This window comes from Falco cherrug, chromosome 3 (assembly GCF_023634085.1).
Source record: "Falco cherrug isolate bFalChe1 chromosome 3, bFalChe1.pri, whole genome shotgun sequence".
NCBI classification, from domain to species: Eukaryota; Metazoa; Chordata; class Aves; order Falconiformes; family Falconidae; genus Falco; species Falco cherrug.
The window spans coordinates 95,089,407-95,113,914 of record NC_073699.1 but is presented as its reverse complement, the minus strand read 5'-3'; the positions used below and the strand labels follow the sequence as shown (position 1 = coordinate 95,113,914).

At 44.5% G+C, this 24,508-nt stretch overlaps 1 protein-coding gene across 1 annotated transcript in view; it reads right to left on the bottom strand.

Annotated features, from left to right (window-relative positions):
• Window positions 1–24,508, bottom strand: part of BMP6 (bone morphogenetic protein 6) — a 93,460-nt gene that overhangs the window by 14,099 nt on the left and 54,853 nt on the right. The window contains exon 2 of the mRNA XM_055704497.1: window positions 12,294–12,486. Within this exon, the coding sequence (XP_055560472.1) occupies window positions 12,294–12,486 (193 nt within the window). The remainder of the gene's footprint in view (window positions 1–12,293; window positions 12,487–24,508) is intronic.

The following is a 24,508-nucleotide window of genomic DNA, read 5'->3' as shown; positions in this document are numbered from 1 at the left end:
TCGTCTGTACCTTCTTTTGCAGCATCAAGTGTCCACCAAAACTTAATTCAATTAAATGAGCTGAAGAAGCACCTATAGAAATCCCATGTATATTTTCTCACTGTATTGTAGGCATAACTTTCCCATGCAAGACAGTTACAATTTCTATCCTTAACCTGTGGCCATCATCACTAAATGGATATCATGCAGCTGTGTCAATCCCATCGTCATCTGTCTTTCCCCCCTGGATTTTTTTTCTAACAATACCTTAATGGAAATGAGAAAACAGAATACCTGTCCCTTCCACCTATCAAAGGTTAACTTCAGAAAAAAACATTTTGATTGAGTTACATTTTATTTTTGGCCAACTGCTATGTCATATTGCCCAGCAGCTTGGTTTGCATGAGATCACACATGGAAAAATAAGCACTTAAGTATATTAGGGCTCCTAGTGTGGCTATTTTTATAGCATGGAGGCTTTCCTGTGCCTCGCTGGTAGCCGCACACTCTGTGGTTGACTCAACAGTCTTTCCCACAGGAGTCTTTGCCACCGCTCCTCCAACGGGAAAAGGGTTCAGGAACAACTCTGACCTTCACCTCCAACAGCAGTGAGTGGCTGAGGCTGGCCAGCTGCTACATGTTTTGGAAACCTTAAGGTTGAAAGATTTGGGCTTTCCCAGGCAGGGTATATAAACTGAAGTGTTGCTTAAAGGAGACCGCAAACAGCAGCTGCAGCTGAGACCACTCCTCGCCTCTCCAAGTTTAAGAGAGGAATGAATTGCTAGATCATTCCCACCTCTGACTTACACATTGGTCCTCTCCAATGCTTGAAATGGATTATATCTGAAAGGGTGTTTCCCTAGCACCCGTCCTGACCTTCCCTCTCACACCAACTGCTTTCTGATCTCCTGTCCCATGTCCCTTTCTCTCAGTGCCATACTCTCCCCAGCACTCACACGCTCCACACAATGTCCCACTGGAGCCTCCAGACTAGAGCAACTTTGGCATGATGTCCCTTCAAAACCAAACATGTCTGGCTGCAGGGCTGCTGGGAACTCTGTAGGAGCAAACCCTCATGAACACTCAACCACATGGGCATAGTCAGTTCTACAAAAACATGAAGAGGAGGCTCAGAGCCTATATTCCCATTGCCTTGCACTTTGGAAAGATGCTTGGGCATCAGAGAGCTGTAAAGCCTGAAAGGACCACATGGCATCATCTAGCCAATTCCCCTGAACTCCAGACAGGATCAACTACAACCACATCACTCCTGAAAGATGTTTACCTGACATGATCTTCAGCCTTACGAACTCCACCATGTTTCCAGGAAATTGAATGGGTTTCACCAGAAGTATTCTTCTTTTTTTTGGTGCCTTTCTCCATAATATCTAACTTAAATGCCACAACTATCTCCCCTTCTTATTAAAACAACATCTTCAGTCTTTCCTTGCAAGCCATGTTTTATCGACTTTGACTATTTTCACTGCTCTTTATAGACCCAACTCGGATCAAGATCTCACTGATGCCGAGTACAGCAGAAGGATCATCTTGATGAGTCTCACAGACTATGCCTCTACTCACACATCTTGGAATACGATTTTGGCTTATTCACAAAACTCTCACTGTTAACACATGTTCACCTTGTGATCCACTATAATCCTTAGATTCATGCTGCTGAACCGCAAAGGGCCCAGCCACTTCCTACGGTGTATTTATATCACTCATTTTTCATGTCCGAATGCAATTCTTCTTTCTACAAAATCACACTTTTTTCCCCCAGATTGAACCTCCACCATTAATAGATTACTTTAAATATGGACTTGCCTTCCAGTGGGTCTCCCTCATCTTAGTGTCCTCCACAAATGTAATAAGCAAACTGCCTGACCACGGTACAATTCTACCAAACAAGAATGCTCCACATTATCCCAGTATGTCACACTCACTTTGGAAAGATTTCAATTCCTTTGTAAAATGCAGAAAAAATGGACAACTGGGCTTTCCAATCTAGTTAACTCTGCAAAATGTCTCATACAGGACTGGTTTTTAATCAGCTCTGCTATTCAACTGACTTTTGCATTATTCGACCAGATGAAGCCAACAGTGAAGACTCACCCCAGCAATATTGTACATCACAGTAGTAACGCTAGCAGGTAACATTCTAATACTTTCTGGCTTAAGGCTCTTCCCAATTAATGTTTGTCACCCAAACCCCACCAGCCTGCACAAAACTGCATAACATTTCTAAGTAACTTTGGTTTTGACAAGAATGTTTTAAAAAAGTATTCAGTCACCTATTTCCAAAGACAAAATTAGGGGACATAAAAAAAGCTCCCAATTACTTAACTGAGAGTCTTTAACCACTCCTTTTTTTTTTTTTTTTTAAATACAAATGTTTTATGTCCTTCCTCCTTTAAGAAAATTACCTCAGATTTGGCCAAGCAGTAAATACTTGAAAATTGCTGCCCACATGGGCTCAACAAAGACCCCGAGCTTAGCAACAAAATCCTCTGGACTTTTTGTATGCAGTGAACATACTTCCCCCTCCTTTCCCCCTCCTTTCCCCCTTGGTAAACCAAATACCAGGTGTTACCTGAGGGGAATCTGCTCTTCCCTACAGCCACATGGCTGAGAAGAAATGTCCTTGCTACTCCTGCAAAAAAAGCCGTACGATGTCTGATCTTGGAAGAGATACTGGGAGGTGTCCCAGGCTGACCCCAGGTAGAAGAGAAGGAATATCTAAATAGATGGGGAAGGGTGAAGGATTTGCTGCCAGTCGTGGGGGACACATGGTCATGAAGGACTAGATGGAGACACCCTGCATAAAAGGAAAAAATCTGCAGAGAAAACTAAGTAGAAAGTACCCATGGCCATCACACCTCTGTGAATCAGGCCCATTACTCCCGCCTCGGCATCCCCCTGCTCCTAGAAGTAGTTGGGAAACTACCGGCATCTACTTCCTGGACCTATGGCTCACAGAGGGCTACAGCCTGCTGCTGCTGCCATCTGCAGCAACACAGCTGCCAACAAACGTGGTGACATCAGTGGTGCGAGTCTCACACTTCCAGTTTTGCCCCCATGTTCACAGGGAAACACAGCCACACAACTGGAACTCCCCCACATCCCCAGTTCTGCTTTCTGAAGACCATGGAAAACAAATTTATTCCATTCCTCTCCCACTAGGGCTGCAAAAGAAAGATGGGAAGCATGAGAGCTAAAGCTGATGTTTAGCCTTATTACCACGCCTGATGCTGGACTGTTGCCTGATTTTGGCAGGGACCATTTTTGCCATCATTGTTTGCTTAGCAGGTCCACACTCTATAGCCTGACCTGTTGCAAAAGTTGGAGCTCCCACGGCAGAAGAGCAGGGGATTCCTGTGAGCCAAAGGGCGATGCTGGAGAAAGGGAAAAAAACATCTGAAAGTGGCAACCAAACCCAGCAGAGGCAGTTGGCCCTCACCAGTATATGCATCGGCTCATCTGCACGATGAGAACAATGCCACCAGCTTTGCCTTATAGCCATGTCAAAAAAAGAAACAGTTTAGGAAGCAGTCCGAAACCATGCTGAAGAGGGCTATGCACAAGCAGATGCAAGCCCACAGTCAAAGTAAAATCTGAAGAGTGGACAAGAAGGTGAGAAACGGATCATATACGGAGCAAGTTGCATGTAACAGAGTATTGAATGTCCAGTCATTAAGTGACGGCATTGATCCTGTGCAGTGAGGCGGGCAGTGGCCTTCCAAGAGAAAGCACGCAACCGTGTATGCGGTCACATTAATGGAACAGCATTTGAGAATAACAGAGGCAAGACGGGGCCTGACGGAAACAGGAAGGGAGCATGAAGAACAGTAAAAACTAGAAAAAGAAAGGCTGGAAGAAATGCACAAGCCAGCGTTGTAGAGCAGAGAGGACGGAACATCTGCTCTCAGCACAGGCTGAACAAAGCGAGTCAGTCCAGAGGTTTCACACCCAAGCAACCCCACATGTCAAGGACATCACAGGACCTCTGGCACCTGCACAGCAGGACTTTCAAATTCAGGGTAGAGAAGATAAAATTTCATCACCAAGACAGGCAATTTCTTAACATCCTCTTTGCCTAAACCTGCCTCTGGGGTTCTTTATACAGCTACAGTCATGTCATTGTCACTATGGCCTGACACTCATATTTATTTTCAGCATGTTTAACCATCTGGATGAGTTCCGTTAATGATTTCCATAAAGCTGCTGCAGGCATAATATGTATTAACTTAAATTATTAAAGGGAAGCAAGTGAACAGGAGAAACCGAAGTAATGAGCTGAAACAACTTTCCTGAGACAAGAGAGGACCTAAAATGAGAAGATGGAAGTTAGAGATTCCCAATTCGGCAAGCCCCAAGAAATAAATGGGAGTGTTTCCATGGCTTTCAGAAGATTCTGGAGGAGGATGGAGAAGCAAAGGTCAACAGAGCAATCACAAGTGGCTGCAATAAACAGAAAGAATGTACACAGTTTACCAGAGAAATATGGCCTGTGTAATTCAGAAGGCAGGATTTAGCTCCAGTGTCCTCAGAGAGCAAGCTGATTTGTTAGATATAAATATCAAATATAGCTACTATTCTTAACACCGGCATCCCAACCACGTACTCAGGGCATTTATAGGAGAAACAGCTTGCATTTAATTTCAGTGCTTTCCCCCTGTAAGATAAACAGTTTGTTAACTGAAACCTCTGCGTAAACCTTTCAACGAAATGTCTCTGGGTGTTAATTCTCTTTAATTGAACATTAATTAGATTAGAATTTAGTCAAATTAGTAACCAGGTCAAGTGGTTACTGTTAGTTACTATACTTAGTGAAATGTTCACATTAAAATAATTTCTCTGTTCTGGGTACACATTACAACATGGAACTTTGCTACACGAAAAACACCAAAGCCATAAAAAGCTAAATTTAAAGAAGCATCTGTTGAACTAGGTTTTTTACTTTCCCACCCTCCCTGGCCTTTTTTCCCCGACCTGGCAGAAGTTTTACCAGGGAGACAGTGAGAACAAACAGAAATCTCACCTTCAAAATGACCAAGTTAAAGGTCTCTTATTTTAATTACACATCTCAGAACAACATTTTTGGCCCAACTTCAAAGCCTGCAATTACCCAGGTGTTTAAAGGATTGTTACGCATCAACAGCCATTTACCAAAGCATTAATTATTATAAGTCTCTAAAACTTTCCTCAGCTGAACCTTTTTGTTTACTTTTCTTCAAAGACAAGTTGACATAATAGTCTAGACTGCCTAGCAGCAGTTTCTCAAAAGGGAATTTTGCACAGAAGTGTGTGGGATTTACATTTTAATTAACGCACTTTCTAAATACTCTTCTGCATACCTCAGGATGTGACTCTGTAGCCTGCACTGACATCAACCTTCTGTAAAAATTATCCTGCATATAACAAACTAGCAAGGTTATTTGCTCTTATCCAATAACGATGGACCAGTAATTATACTCACAACTGACTCAGTCTTACAGAGTTGACCAGAGCTCCACATAGATGCAACTTTGAAATCACAGCCTTTTCAAAGCTGTACATCCACCACCTTGCAGCAGATGCAAACACTACTTTGAGTTTAGAAGTGTTTATTACTTAAAGAACAGACTGTATGCAGAGCTCGCACAGCATGAGGTACTGCCAACAGATGCAATACAAAACCTTAACAACTTAGTGTGTCTAAATGACCGTTACTGCAAAATTTAAAAGCACTGTACAAAATTTAATCAGTGCTCACTCATACAGACAGCCTCAGGCAGGGGGATGCCAGCACCTGGAACGAGCTGCCACGGAAAGCAAAGGCAATCTCTATCATGTGCTAAGAAGTAAGGCTCAGTTTAACAGTCTTGAAGAAGCTATACCATCTGTGGGCCAGAGGACCAGGAGAGATGTGCACATCCTATAAGAGCTCCTTAGAAACACGGAAGGAAATATCAAGAGGTGTCAACCTACAAATGAAGTTACCTCCAAGGTGAAGTCGAAGACCAGAAATGGGGCACTAATTTGCAGGGACTGGCAGCCAGTGGAGGAAAAAGCATAGAATGGAGATGCTGGGACACTCTGGAGGGGGTGTTCAGTTCAGCACAGGGAGAAGAGAGCCATCCTGGACATATTCAGACATGGGGACACACCAGAAGGGACAGGTATGCTCAGCCTCACACCACTACCACTCTGCCTGATAGGAGCTCCACTGTGCTGAAAAGGCTGTCCTGTCTATCACTGCAGGCAGCAAAGTCTGCAGGGGCAGGGGGTTAAGTCTTGTAGACTCACTGGAAGAGCAGCAGGATGAAAGCTGGTGTCAAGGCTGCATCTGGCAGAGGGGAAGATCAGAGCCTAGAGCTAGAGGACGTGGTCTCCCCATGCCAAGACTGCAGGAAGCTCAGCCTACAGGTCCGTGATAATCCCCAGCAAAGCAAACACTGGTATCTGAGTGCAAAGTTGTCCCCCCCACACCCAGCTCAAGGTCTTGAGATTCACAGCTCTGAGGAATGAAAATTTTACCAACAGGAACAGTGAAAAAAGAAAAAAATCATCCCAAATCAAGGAATGGGAGCTGTATTTCTCATTTCCTTGACTAAGATTTAATGAGACTAAGGGGTGTTCTAGCTGTAGTGATGGCTACAGTACTATATCTCAGAGTTCAAAAGCTGTTTGAGGCACAAAGATGGGGGAGAGGGCAAAGGGGGTAGTATTTATCTTTGTCCTTTAAGAAAAGAAATAAGGCACTGATATGGTATTCTGTAGTTTTAGTAGAAAAAGCCAGTTGGTTATGGAACCAGTAAGTTTAATCGAGAAAAACTTTGACTTTTAAACTACTAAAAGCCAACCACCCTAAAACACAACAAATCACATACCCACAGTGGGAGTTCAACTGAAATGTGGACAGATGCTCCTCTATAGCATCATGGAAACAGCTCTATCACATATAAATATATGCACACTATATACAAATCTGACCCCAACTTGAAACAGATTGATGCTAACTTTGTCATCTGTATTATACAACCCATTCCAAAACCCAGTTGAGAATGATTATTTATTTTTTAAGCTATAAACACTGCCGGCAAATCAATTTGCCCTTTAGATTAGAAGCTCGGATCACATTTGTATAAATATCCTGTTGCAAAGAGGAAGACTTTATTACCACTGTAACTGGCAGCTAAAAACCAAGGAATGCCTTAACCCTTAAGGAATTGTGTTCAGTAGAACGTACTCCCCAGGCGGTCGCTCTGCAGGGTACACCTATGTCCACACGTCTTATCATATAGGAGGAATCTTTCGGCACATCAAGTCCTCATATTTCATTCTGGGTGCAAGCGAAACTGTTTAATAAACTTTGACCATTAAGGTACCGTATCTTCCTTTGATCACTAACACAGGCCACTGTGTTTTTCATAGATCAGTTGTTTGGACAGTGTGGGAGTGTTTTGAGGTCTGCATTAGCAGGATATTTACACTTGAAAACATACTGATGATCCAAACCAAGGACTAACCATCTTTGATCAACCATAAACTGCCTTCCCTAGTCCTGACCTGACACCTCCCTGGGTGACAGCAAGGAAGTTTCCAGAAAGAAAAAGAAATTAATGAGCTGTTTCCAGGGTCAAACTAATTTCCCCTCTTCCCTTGTGAAGGTCCCACATGGTAATCCACTCCCAAGAGGTATCAGAAGTTCCAGAGGGATTTCCTGCTCCTTCCACAAAATCAGCGCTACACCTTAGAAGCAAGCCCACGTGCAGGGCTTGGCCGTGTGTTGGTGCCACTGAAGGGAGGGCAGCCGAGGCTGTGCAGCTCCTGCCTGCTTAAACTAAATGCCCCCTCAGATACGGTCAAGGTGGGATGAGCACCTGGAAGCTGACACCACCTGTCTTCCTTAACTGCTGCTTCGACAAATCTCCCTGCTTCCTGCACATACCAAAGGGGGGAAAAAAAAAAAAAAAAAAAAGAAGAAGAAGAAAAAAAATCACACCCTAGCCTTCAAAAAGTACCGTTGCTTAAACTCTGGGGGGTCAGAAGCTGAAGGGCAGCAGCACCTGGCAGATGTATCGCCCACTCCCTACAGCCCACAGCCTGCTTCAAAACCCAGGGTCATCCCCCTCGGAGCAAACCAGACGTCACCTCAGCCCTGTGCGGCGAAGCCTCCCCTCCACACAAGCCGAAATGCAGACCGCTGACGGCTGGCCACAGGCTTGACCCATCCAGAGAATTTCATTAATCTCTCTGCAGCATCCCACTGACAACTCCAGCAGTTTGTGTTATGACAAAATATAGTCATTAACTGTGGTTTGGTTAGAAAACAAAAGCCTAGTTTCTAGGCACTATTTTTTTTACCTTACGAAAGGGTGGAAGGAATGGGGAGATGAAAATATTACTGACACAAGTGAGTCAGTATTAAAAATGTTTTCTTTTTTAAGAGAGAATGTACTTCAGACCACATTGTCCTCAACGTGCATTTCACTGCCTGGAGCCTCCACAAGTATCATTTTCATATTTCTGATGGCTTTGAGTGAGGAAAGGGTCACATTTCTCCCTGAATGGTTTATGCTGTTTCAGTCAGGATTGATCTCTGATTGTTCGTGCTCTCTCTACATACAGCCCAATCCAGCAGACAGTCTCGGACAGGCCCATACAAACCTTAATTTTAGCCTTGTCTGCAGTGGCAAAAATCAGTTTGATAATTCAGTAACTGGTAGAAATGTTAGCCTCAGGCTTGGTTTTGTTTTTAGCCATCGGGGAACGGCCAGCAGTGCCTTGTGATTCCATGCAGCAGCACGCACATCTGGGCTGGAGTCACACGATCATGCTGTTACTGTCCAGATGAGGGGTTTGTTTTTTTCTTTGCTCAAGTAATACTGAATTAAGCCACTTCATTACACTTAATTGGAGCTAAGGGATACTTCCAGGCTCTGAGCTTTGGTGAAGATTTGTATTTACTGAAGCTTTCTCTTATCTCCTTCCCTCTCAAACTCATTTCTTTGAGAGGAGCAGGCAAATTTCTTTTTCTTTGTATTTTTCCCCTCAGAGTTGCATTCTGCCTTTCTCTTGCAGACTACTGATTTAAATCCATACATACCAGCTCCCCTGTTAAGAATCATCTGTGCTCAAAAGTATTTTATTAGCTACCAATAATCACCTCACACAACTGTTAACCTCATAAAAGGCAAGCTTAAGATGGTGCCTGAACTTTCTCTGGAGACTGTCAAAGTTGACTGAACAGGCACCTTCGGTGGCCTTCAGAGACAAATTTTCTTGACCAGAAGGAATTTGTCAGCAGAACAAGATGAAAAAAGGTGCTATATCAGCTCCTTCTGTTTCACCTGCTAGGTCACCAGCTAGACTTCAAGATCTGTACAGACTCTTCCTTATGCAATAAAATGTTAAAATGTCACAAAATGTCAGGAAATATCATGCTGTTATTCAAACCATTAGTCCAAAGGAAGTGTGACACAACTTTTTTAGGTTTGTTTTTTTGGGGTTTTTTTGGGTTGGTTTTTTTTTTTTCTTTTTAAGTCAAAGGCAGCTGTTATTTTCTGGCTCATAAGATGTCTGCTAAAATGCAACAGAAGCCTTACAAATATTTAGCAAGTTCCTTAAAAAAAACACTGCTTTTTTTCTTGTAATTTAGCCTTCTAGTGTTCTGAACAGGGAAAGAAAACACATTCCAAATTAATCCACTGAGACAAAAGAGGGAGAAAAAACCACTTTGGATTTCAACCCCCTAGTAAAAGCAAGTGAACTGATGATCAGACCACATGAAGAATACAGCCCCTTAAGGTATACCAGAAAAATTTGAGGCATTTTTCCCCTCCATGCAGAGATATTAGTGAACAGCTAAATACAACTTTTAGTATTTGTTTTCAAGAATATTTATAGGCCAAAGCCTACCCAGGTCACCAACGTGGCTGCATGTTTGAATCTGTAGCAGCAGTAGCCTATGGAATCAGAACCTCAACTGAAAGTTACACTGAAGAGTGGCAAGCAGCTTCTAATATCTTATTTTAACTGTCTTTTAATGTCTGCATATTTTTAATATATAGAGGGCAATTAATATAGATACACTTTTATGTACAGATACATAGAGAGAATACATGCATATGTGTGTATTTATACACAAGCACACTTGTTTTCATATGTGCTTTTCTATTTTACATGTACATGAAAGAGTCCTTTAAGCTGAAAGGAAAAAGGGTGGAAAAGGGCACATCCTTTTTACAGCTGCAAGAATCTGTGAGCCACAGCTTGCCCACCTCTGCACAAATGATGTGACAAATCCCGCAGACTCATCCGAAGCACAAGTTTCTTCAGCCAAACATCTCCCTCCTTCCCACCAGTAAAAATAAATAAATAAAGAAGAAAAAGAAACAAAAAGGGAGCCTTGAGGGACTGGATGAGTCAGAGGTTAGTAATGAACTACAGACATTCATCCCTGGGTCAGCGGTTCACGCCTAGCCCATGTCAGGAGGGACAGCAAACTGCTGGCAGTCTGGACCCGGAGGAAGCCACTTTACGATTCCCAGTCCCAACAGCGGGATCCCCTCGGCACAGCCGCCAACAGCGGCAGGAGGAACATGATTGAAGGGAACTGTAAGACCCGAAATATTCACCAACTCTGGAGAGAGACCACCCTGGTGATCCTCACCAGAGCTGCTGCCTCTGGTCTGTCCTTAGGGAGGTCCCAAGCACCTAGTGATGCACATGCAGATACCAAAGCACCTGGTATCAAAGGACACACGTTGCAGCTTCACAGCACAATCTGATTTTGGCATGGTTTTAGCACGTTATTTGAACCAAAGATACAAGGTACCAGGACCACCGCTGCACACTGCCACTTTCAGAACAAACAGTTCACACATTTGTTAGGAACAGGGTATGTTGGAGACCATATCCTGTACTTTAATCTCTTTCCTGTATTGCTTTACTTGCTTGCTTAGTTAACTCGAAAAAAATGTTACATACACACAAAAGTTGACGGCTCTCCTACTCCATGCCCTGCTTTGGGGACCATTATGGAGCAGTGTATTGATGGCTTCCATAGACACTTGGCAGAGGTTTTCCTCCAGCTCCAGAAGTGGAATTTCTACTTGTGAAATCTAAAACAGACCAACACTGACCATTTTTTATTCAATGTGGCTCTAAATTAACAATACAGCTAACATCTATGAAATCTGCATGACCGTCCGGACTTCCATCAGCTCTTCACGTGGGCATTGACATAACATCCTAACAAGTAAGCGGAGTACCCTAGGAGGCACTCCAGCACCCCACAACTCAAAGCAGAAAGGGCACACTCATCTTCTAAAATTAACGCCTTCTTTCCCACCACCTGTATAACCCAAGTGTTTCTCCTCATTTCCCCAGAGGCCACGCTCCCCACAGAACAACTGCTAGCTATTTGATGTTGCCCTCAGATCAGCAAATCATCAAAGGCAGATCCTCCCAAACAGTATCAATGGAAAGGCTGGAGAAAGAAGGACTAAAAAGGAAAACACCCAGGAAACCTTCACAGAGGAAAGAAATGGAGCTTTTTTAAAACACTGCTGTTTCTGATTTCTTTTGCTCTGCCTGCAGCAGAGGAACAGTTACAGTCCTGACACATTTCAGCAGAAGTAATGAAACACTTTTGTACCACAGCATTACTCTGACATTTAATTGACCATGTATTTCCATCTTTTAGCCTTACGTGATTCCCCCATCTGAAACGTTACCCTTTTTAAATTAATCACTCCATTTACACTTGTTTGGATTTTTGTGTCACAGTTTCTGCCCTGTCTCTCTCTCTCTTTTGACTCCCTCTCTGGCACTGAAAGCCCAGGAGTGATTTTGTACCTGTGGTCAGCATGATGAATTTTCTTTTGCTTTATTTACTTTAATGTAAGTCCAGCTGAGAGTAGGTCAAGTCTGCACTAATTACCAGTATTTTTCAAACAGGCTATGCTTTTTATGCTGGTAGTATTAAGTTGGAAGGGGATATGTATATTTCAGTGCACAAGAGCAATGCCAGCATAACTTTGGTTTTAAAATCTACTGCCTCACATCAGGATATTTCTCTATTTAAAGACAACACAAAGATCGCAGCTAAGTGACACCCTGGACTACGATACCATGGACTGTCCTTGGCTGAGGTCCATTTTGCACTCTACCATGTCCACTTCCCACAAGGAAAGGATCATGCAATAACATAACTCAGTTAATGTGAACAAACCCAGTATTTATTTAGCGGTCCTCTCAACATGAATGCACGAGATCAGCCTTCCCCAGGACAGCGGCCAGTGGCACAGAGCGAGCCCCCTCTTGCATACCTGTTCTGATGTTCCTGCAGCACTTGGTAGATGCTGATAAGGAAGGTTTGGTTTTTAAAGCTCCCCACAACGCAATCCTTGTAGATCCGAAACTCAGCGGCTGTGACGGCCTCACCCTCAGGAATCTGAGACAAATTAAATTTGAACTCCTTGTGGTGCCGCTGGTGAGGCGTGAACTCCTTGTCATACTCAACTGCAGATGGGAAAAGGAAAGAAAAGGAAAAAAGGAACCATGACTAAAATTTAAAAACAAAAGGCTTCCACATGCTGCCACCTGTTCCTTCAAAAAAACCCAAGAACCCTGTTTTTTTTTCTCCAAAAATAGCCTTGGAAAGTGCCAGGAAAGCTTATGCAGCTAAAGCCTTTCAAATACAGTACTAAGAAAAGATGAATGTTCCTCTTCTCTAGCCAATACCTTTGAGATTTCTTATTTTTAAAAGAAAAGCCAGCTTTGACAGGTGAAATACAGCCATGCATTTAGCTCCTGAAGCTGTGACCGCCCCCAGCTTTTTACACCTGTGGATCTCCAGTTCTTTATGGCATTTCCTTAAGCCTCACAACGCTCCTCCAACAGAGGAGACAATTAGTTCCATTTTGCTTTAGCACATAAAGGCACAGACAGAAATAAGTGCTGGCACCAGGTCAACCAATTCCCTAGCTGTCCTAAAAACTGCTGTTTTCTAGCTCCAGGGTTTAAGCGTTAGCCATCGGACTGCCTTGTGAGCAGAATAAGGTTAACATGACATTTATTTCAGGGGTTAAAGTTAACCAGAGCTCCCTTTCCATTTTCAGAAGCTTGTTTGAGAGTGAGAGAGCTGAGGAGGAGTGACCCCTTTTGTTTTCTGGTCTTAGCCCTCCTCAAGTATGCTATCAGGTACAGGGTTTAAGACAGATGAAAACCAGAAACCCTCTTTCTTCACACCTCAGGCTTTGCATTTTCTCTGAAGCTCCCTTTGCAAACTCCACTTCTAGACCCTCTCTTGGTTTACTTGATGACATCTTGGTTTAGCCTGAATTTGATTTATTTTTTGTTATTTCTTCTAATTTTCTATTAGAAATTGCTTAAGACATTAATGTATTATATAAACATACAACATTACATCTTTAAAACCCTGAGGGGAAAAAAAATAAAACCAAAAATCTGTTCCCACCAGTGCAACTGAAGGAGTATATGTCAATGACGAGTAAGTCACCATTATATTATCATTAGGGACATGATTACATACAGAGAAGGCAGCGAGGGAAGTACAGATCCCTTTTCACATTTGTCTTTGCTCTCACTTTTTGTTGCCACCTCCTCACCTTAATACCTCGAACTGCAAAGCCATCCATGAGCCTACCCTTAGAACATCCCATGAGGCAGGCAGAAATCCCCATTTTACAGCTGGGATACTGAGTCACCAGGAGAGTGACTTGTCCAAGGACAGGCAGCAAAGGCTTGCGGTGGAGCCAGGAACAGCGGCCAACGTGCTTGAGGTTCGTTGCTTTACCCACAGGTTACCTCCCCAGACAGCAGATATGTCTCCTGGCTGCTGGAAACTGCCCACAGAGATTTTCCCCTCTACCTTTCCCGATTCCCTGTTCCTCCTCACCCCCAGTCCCAGTTTTGACTGTGTCCTCTCCCTTTCCTTTGGCAGCTCTTTCATGTGAGCTGCCTCATCTGGCTGTGTCCACGTCCTGGCTCCCTGCAAGACACTTAGTCACATCCTTCTCTTTGAAGCTCGCCTGGAAATCTTTTCACCTCCACATGACTGCTGCTGAGTATTTTGTGGGACACTGCGCTTGGAGATACTGCGTTAAGAGCTGCCATGGGGCAAACAGGCAAACTTGCAAACTGCTGACAGTTGGACACCGCTGCCAATTTTGGCAGTCCCACATGGCATCTGTGTGAGCAGTTTAGACATCAAATGACTGACAAACATGGGTGACTGGACCTATGGCTTCCCGAAATGAGGTGGTGATGCCCAGCATCGCCAGAGACTGCATCAAGGCAAACGATGGTACCGCTCACTTCCAGTGCCACCTAGGGACTGCCTCGCTGGCCATCACTTACAGGTGCTCTGGGCTTCCCTTTGAAGCACCTGCCCCTGGTTTCAATTGGGAACAGCTCTGGCAATACAGGACTGGTTAGTGTCACTTGCATGTACGCCCTCCAAGAGGGGGCCTGAGCTGCCCGGTTACTCTCCATCTCGAGGCGAGCCCTGCAGGATGCACCTCCCAAAATAGAGCAGCCATGTACTTTCAGAAAATTGCAAACACCCAATCAACCAGAAACCTCATTCAGCTGCTTGCAGCAGGACGACGTGCCCAACTTGGCCTTTTTACTTGCTGCTACAAGATGAGAGGATGTAATTAATGGTGAGGGAATGTCTAAATCCACTGGTTTGGAGAGACACGCATATGGAGCAACAATTCTTGATTTAGAACTTGCCAAGTCCTTGTTTGTGGGTGCAATGACCAGCTGAAACCCATGTCCCCTCCTGCGCTATCACAGGGACAAGCTGACCTGCGGGCAAGATGCATGGAGGCGGCTTTCCCCTGGCTCATGGCTGAGGATGATAAAGTAGGATCAGGAAGAGCAAGGGGAAGGACACAACCAGGATGAGCAGCAGAACTCCATCAGGGTGCCAGAAAACTAAAATTACACCAGAGAGAAATAGCAAAATGAATATTCGAAGGTTCCTGCCAGCTATGGCCCCACATCAAGATGTGACAAGGCCTCCCCAAGCGCACAAGGAAAAGTGCAGGGCTGTCCCACCCGGCACGAGGCTCAAGATGAGCCCAAACATCACTTTTTGTTGCTCCTTTCTGACTTCAAGTCAGCTATAGCAGCTGGACCTCCACTCACCTCCACTACAAAAACCACAGTTTAAAAGCGATATAGCCAGACTCTAGTCCTTTAAATCAGTATTTTCCCATACTTCTAAAAAAATCAAACACAAGTCACAATAGAAATAAAAACCCACCAAAACATCTACCACAGAGAATCAAAAGTAGCAGCAGGTATGATGCTTGACTCCAAGTACCCTTTCCCAGTTTATAACTTGCCGAATATATTTACAACAGTATTTTCCTGTTTTTAAAAACTTTCTTCCTTTACCCCTGTCCTTGTCTGAATACCCCACACAATCACAGAAGCTGACTAAACTGATTAGAAGGGAAACACTCAGACTGATTTTGTTATCAGGCCTGGCAGAATAAACAACCCGAAACACACAAACAAGGAAATCTTTTTTTAATCCTTCAGATTAAGTAATTCAGCTTTTTCTATTATAAGAAAGGCATGTTCAAACAGATTTACTGTTAAGTTGATGGTGTCCTCCTCAGCTGCATTCAGAAGTGTCCCTACAACATCACAGGATGGAAAAAAGCCTGCATTAAGCTGTATGAAGCAAGTATAAAAGTTTAACGAGTTGGAAAGTTTTTCTGGCTATGTATCTTCCCATGATACAATGGAGGGTGTTTTTTTTTTCTTTGTGGGAGTGGTGAGATATTTAAGTTCTATATACTCATTGTCACCCCATCAAGTTAATAATCAACTGTTTTCATTCTGCAAGACAGCTTAAAAATATAAGATGCCAACAGTTCTTCTCTAGAGGCTTTTTACCCCCTGGAAATTGTTCATTTTTAACAAAGAAGTCAAGTTTAGAACAGTAAAATTTGGAAAGGCAAGGTCTGAGCTGCCGGTTCCCAGGATGACCCAGTCTGTATTGCTATCACGCTACAATGCATCAGATGACCTTGTATTCAGAACGCAGACAGCACACGCCAAAACCCAAGGCAACAGCAAAAAGGAGAAATAATTTCTCAAGCTGCTTTCCAGTTATTATTTTTTCCATATGAATTCGTTCAGGTCAGTCTGAATGTGAAATCCAAAGCTCATTTCCATCTGAAGATGGACACATGCATGTCCCAACTGCACAAAGCTCTTGCAGGGAAAAATCAGGCAGCTCACAGCTGGGGCAGGCTGAAAGCAAGCAGCCCTGAGCCGTGTTGGCCTCCCATAACCTCACCCCAGCGCTGGCTAGAACATCAGGACCAAGTCAGGCAAAACCAGGGACCCTAGGGTCATACCACGAACTACAGGCGTATAAAAGTCATCCTCATGGTCAGACTATATTATCCTGAACTCATTTGCTAGATATTACTCATCTGCTAGAGTAGCTCCTTGGAGACTACAAATCCAGGCACATGTGTACCAGGGCAAGATGGGAAAGGAGATGTCAAACAAGGTTTCAGCCCATCACGGGTATACATCCTCTGAGCCAAAGGGACTGTCTGGTCCACCAGGCAGGTCTGCCCACATCCCAGCTAGGGCTTCGGCTGCAGCTTTGCTTGCAACGCGAAGGAGGGTCTGAGCTGTGGACACCAGGAGTACTCGCCCTTGAGTTTTCATTCCAGCTCATTTCTGAGCAGAGCGGCTGAGCACGCACAAACAGTTAACAGAGAAGCCTGCCAGTAGCTCTTTACATTCCCCTTAGCAAATATTTTTATATACTATACAAACACTACACTATTGTTAAGCAGTTAAAAAGGCAAGAATGGCAAAATTAGGGTTACTGTGGTTTTGAATTTTGTGTATTCTAATTCTAACCCAGTGTTGCAATAGCCAATTTCAGCACAAAATGTCCTTGGTTTAAAAATAACATGCTGCTTACAATGCTTACTACTTTAAAAACACTGTGCACACACACACACAAAAAATTAATTAAGAAATTAACCCAATGCATCTATTTCAGTAATTATACTATCCTACTGTGTTGACTGTGTTGCACACACCTTGGAGCAAAGAAAATGTAACCCTAAAGACAGTCACGGAAATAAACTCTTCCTGTGCATAGATATTTTCAGCATTTCTTTTTGGATCTAAAGTAACTGGTATGCAGAAATAACAGGACGACAGTCTTTCCCGAGGAAACACAATTTTCACTCAGACAGCAGCACCAAGTGTTACGATATTCAGTGGTTTTCTCCAGTTCTCAGATGTTGAGAAAAGTGTTAGGGCGGGTGCTCAGGTGAGAATTGCAATGGTAGCTTAAGAAAGTTTCTAGCTCATACTCTAGGACCTAAAGCAAAAAATACTAACAAGTATACTCATAACCTAGAGCTACAAACATAATTTTTTTTGTTAACTGTCTATATAAATAATCGTAATTTCCACAACAACCTGGCTCCTTGGAGGGGGCAGAGAAGGAGTGGGGTCACAAATGAATGTGATGTGACTCTTTGGGATGGGACATTCTGCATCCACCCGGTCTGCAGCAAGGCTGAAACTTTCGAAAAATCTTTTGCACCTCAAGATCTCCAATGATGACATGGTTTTGCAGGACCACTGCAACCACACTCTAGCGACAGCAACCAGTATTCACAGCCTGCTTAGGCAAAGCTAGTTTTGCACAAGTGTTCATGAAATCAGCATGAGTACAAATATAAGACATTCTTATTCATTTCTTCTCAGCCTTACTACATGACCCCCTCCCTAATAAAATGAGAAAGCCCCTGAAAACTGGAGTTGTTAACAGGAGATTCACCACCATAGCTACATAATAATCGCAGAGGCAGTTTCTCCATTTTACGTCACCAATTTCTGCATTAAGTCAACAGCATTTATCACATCTGGAGCAATGAAGCAGTGGATTAGGCCTCAAATACTTTAAGCATTACCACAGCTCCAACGGTCCCCTCTAATAAAAGGACTATGTACATACATGACTGATCTACTGCTACAACCTCACAGCTGCATCACCAGAATTTCTTCAGTAATAGTTGTCAATAGTTTGCATAGGACACAATTTATGTAAGCTTAAAAATCCCAACCTTCAACCTTGGTCACAGTTGCTGTAAAAAGAAGCAAAACACAGTTAAGAATCAAAATATAGGGCAGGATTAATATAGAAGTTAGTAGTGCTTTTATAAGACTAATGGCTGCATGGTGAGGGATGACAGAAGGCGAGCTTTCAGGCATGCAAGCCCTTCATACACCCAAGCTGAGGGACGTCCACCTTCAGTGTAAGACTCAGTCTTCATTTGGGTCTTACAATTTGCCTCCTATTTCATAAAAAAGTGCTTATTTAGACCACCAGACACAGGGATCTACGTGGATGGGACCTGCAGCACATCCTTTTTACTCTGAAGAGATGCCCAGGATATGTGTGTGGGCTCTTCTTTATTTTCCAAATCTACCAGGTCAATCTAATAAAAGGCACCAAGTCTCCCAAACAGTCCTGCCTCACTGCCTGATGATTTGCAACTGTAGAAGCAGTGTTATTATTAAAGCTTAAAGCTTACCTTTATTACTAAAACAAGCAGTATTTCCTAAACACTGTGTAAAAAAGAGCAGAGTACAAAGTACTAGTTCAACATTTTAAAATGGGCAGAACAGAAGACTAAAAGGCTTCAACAGCTACTTTCTACTGTTTAACAAGGAAACAGGAGTTCAGTTGTATTGAGTGGAGCCGCAGATGGAACAGCAGGCCAGCAGCAAAAACAGATGGCTCCTTGAAGTAGCAAGGATGCATCAGGGAAAGGATTGCTGCTCTCTGGTTTTCACGCTTACATATAGTACATGCCCCTGTCAGTTGGGTACCAGGCTAAAGAGAAGTGTAGTCTAACCAACTGCAGCGACATTGTGTATCCACTACTTCTTAGAAATAGGACTGACCACTTTCTCTTTACAGTAAGGACCCAAAAGAAAGCAAAACCTTTCCATTCTCCAAACTAAGATACATTAGCATGCCATTTCACAAGTAGTGAGCCAGAAAATTTTTTAAAACAGAATAAAGCCAGGTGAGACATTAAAATAAAAGATCTGAAAGCAAATCCTCCCCCACGCAACATGCACAACGGTGAGGGAGATCCTTTTCTCCCACCTTGCTCTCAGCCCAGCGACTTCAAATACCTTCCACAATCATAGCAACTCTACACAGCCCCTCAGGATCACTAAAAAAAGACTGTTTCTTTCTACCACCCCACCAGTGGTGACAGATCTGTGTCCCATACATCAAAAACATTGTCTACTGCTCCTGCTACCACTCTCCTATATTGCAGGTCTCCCCAGATCTCTCCCTCTTCTGAAAAGCAGAATGAGCAAAAATAACCCATTTCAAAAAAAGGAGCAGAGCCTCTGCTTCCCAGCCATCTCCCCCAGATTTGCAGCACACCATCCCCAACGAACAGACCAAGGGTTGTTCTCATAGATAGGAGCATGTAAAAGCTCACCGGACATCAGTAATGAACTTTTCTCACTAGTACTCTTGGGGATAAAAAGCAGGTTTTGAACAGAAAAAAAGTCAAGATATTTATAGTTGAACCTGGGATTGCACCTTTTGTTGATCCTTCTGGGTCCACCTGAGGTGGTCTAGAGACAACGGCTAGTTGTGCCACCATCAGTATAATGCAATTGGAAGTTAATGCCTAGACAGCTTAAAAACGAGAAGATGATTCAAGGCCAACAAACTCCAAACCAGTGCTTTCTTCGAAACAGCTATATAATCACATCTGGGCTGCCACGATATAAAGTGGAATTATTCCACTAACTTCAGTGGAGTGATGCCAGTTTACATCCAGTGAAGACCTGGCTTTATGCTCAATAGCTGCGAGTGCCAGAAAATAATGACTCAGAAAAATAACCCGCATTAATCCAATCCCAATGTAATTATGGAGATTAAATTTAAACAATAGCAAATCACTCTCTAAACATAACACACTAACATAAGATCTTCAAAGGAGGAAAGCCTTTTACTTTTGGATGAAAAACACAACTGAGCTCTTCTTTGTTTCTTTGTGCTGGGAATCAAGCTGGAATCGGCTTGTAAAATCAGATTGTAACAGTTGCACAACAGCTTCCTTTCAGGATTCTTGAACCAAAGGCAGTTTAAAAATCAAAGTAATGCACTAACCAAATATATAATACCCATGGGACACCAGAAAGTACTAAAAGGCATTTTCACAGTATCCACAAAGATGCCTACTGTATGGCCAGTAAAGCTTTTCCACTCTGCACTGGGAGGCAGGCAGCCATGGGGACCAGCCTTGCCCCGGCACATGATGGCAAGACCTAAAGCAAAGGTGAGGAGGAGGAGAGCCCTTGACAGAGCACCCTGGGGGCAGCTAAGCCTGGGAGGCTGACTGCAGGCCACTGGCATCTCTGCCACCAACACTCACTTTTGGGCTTCCTGTGCTGTCCCCTTAGCAATAACATAGATCGCTTTGCAACCGCAAAGGCAGCCACCTCCTTCGGCCCCTCCCCACGGCTTGCAAACACAAATGTTAACAAAACCAGTATTTTCTTTCCATATGCTGGCACATACGGCAGGTCCCTGCACTGAAAACAGTGTTGTATCTTAGGAAAACAAAACATCTTTCTGCCTAAGAGATGCCAAATTGCTTTATCAAAGGCACTACTGTTTGCATTTTTGTGGCAATATTAATGCAGTTCCCACTGAGAAGTTGATAAAGACCCTGACTGCAAAAACACCCCTCTGGAAGAAGTGCTCTGAAGCTATTTCTGTATTGCGTTTCCAAATAATTTATGATTAAAATAATATTATGCTTTCCAGAAAACATTTCTAATTCACAGCCAGGTTTCATGCACGCAGACCCAGCGTTTGGGAAAGAAGGCAATGCTATCAGCCCAGCGGCATGGACACGCGATAGGGAGCACTTCGCAGCTATGCACATGGAGGGAAGAGGATGCTCCTACTGCTCCTGTTTGGTTCCTTGGCTTTATGTTTGCTCCTGCATCCATGCCCACACAGTAACTCCCTGGGACACTTAGAGCCAGCCATGGAAACCTCCTGCTGACAATATTTCCCACCCTCCAAGCTCGCCACGGGTCACGCCGCATTTCCTGCTGGCATGACTGCCAGCACGCAGCTCCCTGGAAGCGCGCAGCTGCCCTGGGTGCACTGACTGGGTCTGGAAACGTTTTCAGGATTTTTTAGATGGTGTAGCAGTTGCCTGGCTTATCTCGCATTCTCTCTCAAAATTATCTGCCCTTCCACAGGAATTTAAGGCAGTCAAACTTGCACGTTTGAGCTAAATTTCAAAGTCCATGTTGTGCAAAGTGGGAAGGGTTTGGGTTTTTTTTAATTGATGGGCATTTCCCTCTCTGCTTCCCTCACTGGGGAGGCTTTATGTTTATCATTAAGACTGTGAATCAACCAGCAGCAAAGAGGAAAACAGGCAACATTAATATCTGCAGTTTAAGTTGCAAGCTTTCGTTTTTTCTTGAGCACTCATCTCTTAGCATCACAGGCAGGTTTCAGCTTTTCAGTTTATAGCCCAGCTGAGAAAGGTATCTCCTGAACACAATGCAATCATTCCCTGTATAAATACTGCCCAGAGCCCTTAATGTTTTATAGATTATTGAAAAGGTTTAATCTAGCACTCAAGACACTGATACACAGAAAAAAGTCAGCCTCACTTCAGAGCTCATCATGCTGTCCGAAGCCTACACCACCCACACTGTAATGGTGGCATTGCTGACATGACTTGTGACTCCAGTGGACACTATGTAGGACTGCTGCATCTCTTATTATTTAATGTTTAGTATGTTATCAATTTAAAATGACTGCATTAAGCAGCACCCAACCAAAGGACCACCAAAGAGTGCAGGCTTTGGTGAATGGGCAGGGTGCTCTGTGAGGGAGCATGAAGGACACTAGACTTGGTATCAGCCAGAGAAGAGAGAGGACATGAGGAAGGAGGAAGCTCTTCACCTAAGGAGGGCAGAAAGTGCGGGCAGGGATAAAAAGAGTAAAATCATGGTCTGGAGATGCCACAAGGTGTTCCCAATGTTCAATGAGACTACAGAGCAAATGCTGTCCGGGACAGTCAAGGCGAGAAGACACCACAGCTCTGAAGACTGAGGAGAGCAAATGCATGAAGTGTTTGAAGAAACATGAATAGTTTTAAAGATTATCGTTCCTGGGCATGTATATTTGCCTAAGAGCAGTGGTTTGGAAGTGCGTTCCCCCTTGGTGCCTCCATTTACCGCGCAGTAAGCCCACAGGCTCGGCACACTGACCTGGAGGAAGCAGCTCCAACATGTCACTGGGATGGGAGGCGCTCAGCCACTGCTGAGGCCAGGCCACACCACGGCACCAGGACAGCCCCCTGTGCCAACTGGAAGAGCCAGGGCCTTGGAAGACATTGAGCTATGCAGACACACTGGAGCACCCTTGCTAAACCTGCTGTTTCTCTTACCGTCCTTATTTATCACTCCTTTCTCCCCGTCCTCCTGCCCCAGCCGCCCTGCCAGGCTCCCTGAAGGTTCTGGAGAGGCTCCCTCAGGCCCAGGGTGAGAGGGAGCGTGCCGAGGGCTTCTGCTGCAGCCACCGCTGGCTGTGGTTCCTGCTCATTGACACAAGATGGGGCCTCACAGAGGTGATGGCGGCAGAGCCACTGGCAGACGCACGCCACCACCACAGCAGGAGACCCAACGGGCACTGTGGCACCCCATGGAGGAGCCGGGCCGGGGGCTGTGGTCCCAGACAGCATGGGTCTGACCAGAACTCTTCTTTCAGAAAGCTCTGACCAACACAAATGCCAAGCATGGCATCACATCTGGGCCTGGGAACTGTAGGAGACAAGGCAAAGCAAATCCTCTTTAATGAAGACATAAGGAACCCCAGCACTGGCCACCCTGACTCCTGCCAGGCTGCCAAACCACCTGCAAAGGCAGACATGGCCTCCGTCCCCCACAGGTGCCGAGGAGCCTGAGTGCCCACAGCGTGTCTGTAACCCTGCTCCCCAGCGTGCTCTTCTCATAGGGCCACACTGAAGAGCTGGGAAGGAGAGTGAAGGACGAGAAAGGAGGGATGGAAGAAGGAAAGTCTCACCACTTGCAGAGTCTTCTCCAGCAAAGGCAGACGGCCTGTGAACTCCTTAGGGCTCTTGCTGTGCAACCCTAACACGCCTGGGAAGAGCTCAAAAATTGTGACCACGAAAACTGAAGAAAACAACAAGAGACAGAAATCCCAAGCTATTTTACAGCGACTACAGCAATGTGAACTAACCATCCTTCTTTCCGAGGCAATGACACCTTGCAAAGCGCTCTCCCCACACCTGCCCTATGTCACCTTTTGTCCCCACCATGCACACATCCCCTGCCGAGGCGGGCTGTGGCCTTGCTCCGTGCCCCGCACAGCCCCACGTTCACGCTCCTCCGTGAGAGCCACGTTACGTGGGACCAGCCATGCCTGCTCCAGCCCAAGCTCCCTGCTGCCTGTCTCACACCCGCCAGGAGCAGATGCCCTTGGAAAAGCAGAAGAAGAGGACAAGCCTACCCAATATGTCACCAGAGCCTTCTCCTAGCAAGCACCGTGGTGTAAGCCCAGCACCACACAGACCTCGGTTTAGACAGGATGAGCCCTGTGCACGTTCACCCTCCATGCAGCCCACGGCAGGGATGCAGCCGGAGTCAAACAGAGGGAGGTCCGGCATGCCTCCATCGTAAAAACTGAGGTCTCCTGCCCTACCAAACCACTGAAATCCCATTTTTTAATCTGCCCACAGGCCATGCCAGCAGGGTGTGATTTGGGAGGTGACTTTTTTACCTCTGAAATCTCATCTGCTGTCGACCAATATGACGATGCTGCGAAGAGCCAAGCAGCCGTCAGACATCTAAAAATTTGCAGCCGCTGTGGGCGGTTGGAGCAGAGGTCACAAAATGGTCATTAATAGTTTTACCTAACCTGCAGCCTTTCAGCTGCTCAACACACGGCTTTAAAAAGAAAAGAAAATGACATCACACAGCTTTAACAATCTGTGTAGGGGTAAAGAATTTCACCCTTAAAAAAAAAATTAAATAAGAAAAAAAATCTGACAAAAAGCCTCAGTTTGCCTAACAGCTTCTCTGTAAACCTTCCTTTTTCATTATTTTTTATATTCCCATATCCCCCAGTGACCAGAAGCATACTTGGAATGTCTCTGTCCATCTGATAAAGCCATCAGCGGCTGCAGCCCCGCGCCGGGCCCGTGGGGGACACAGCTCCTCTTCCCAGCCGTGGAGCACAGTGCCCAGCCCCATCAAAAGCCAGGGAGATGCAACGCTTTGGGAAAGATGGGAGAGTCCCAGTCAGGGTGGGAAATCCTAGGGAAAAAGTAAGACTTGAGGAAAAACACCATTAAAAGAACTATTAAAAGCGGATTTGTGGAATAATCCTTAGTTCCACATAGTTGGCCTGACTTTAATACAGTAGCTTAGCTGGGTA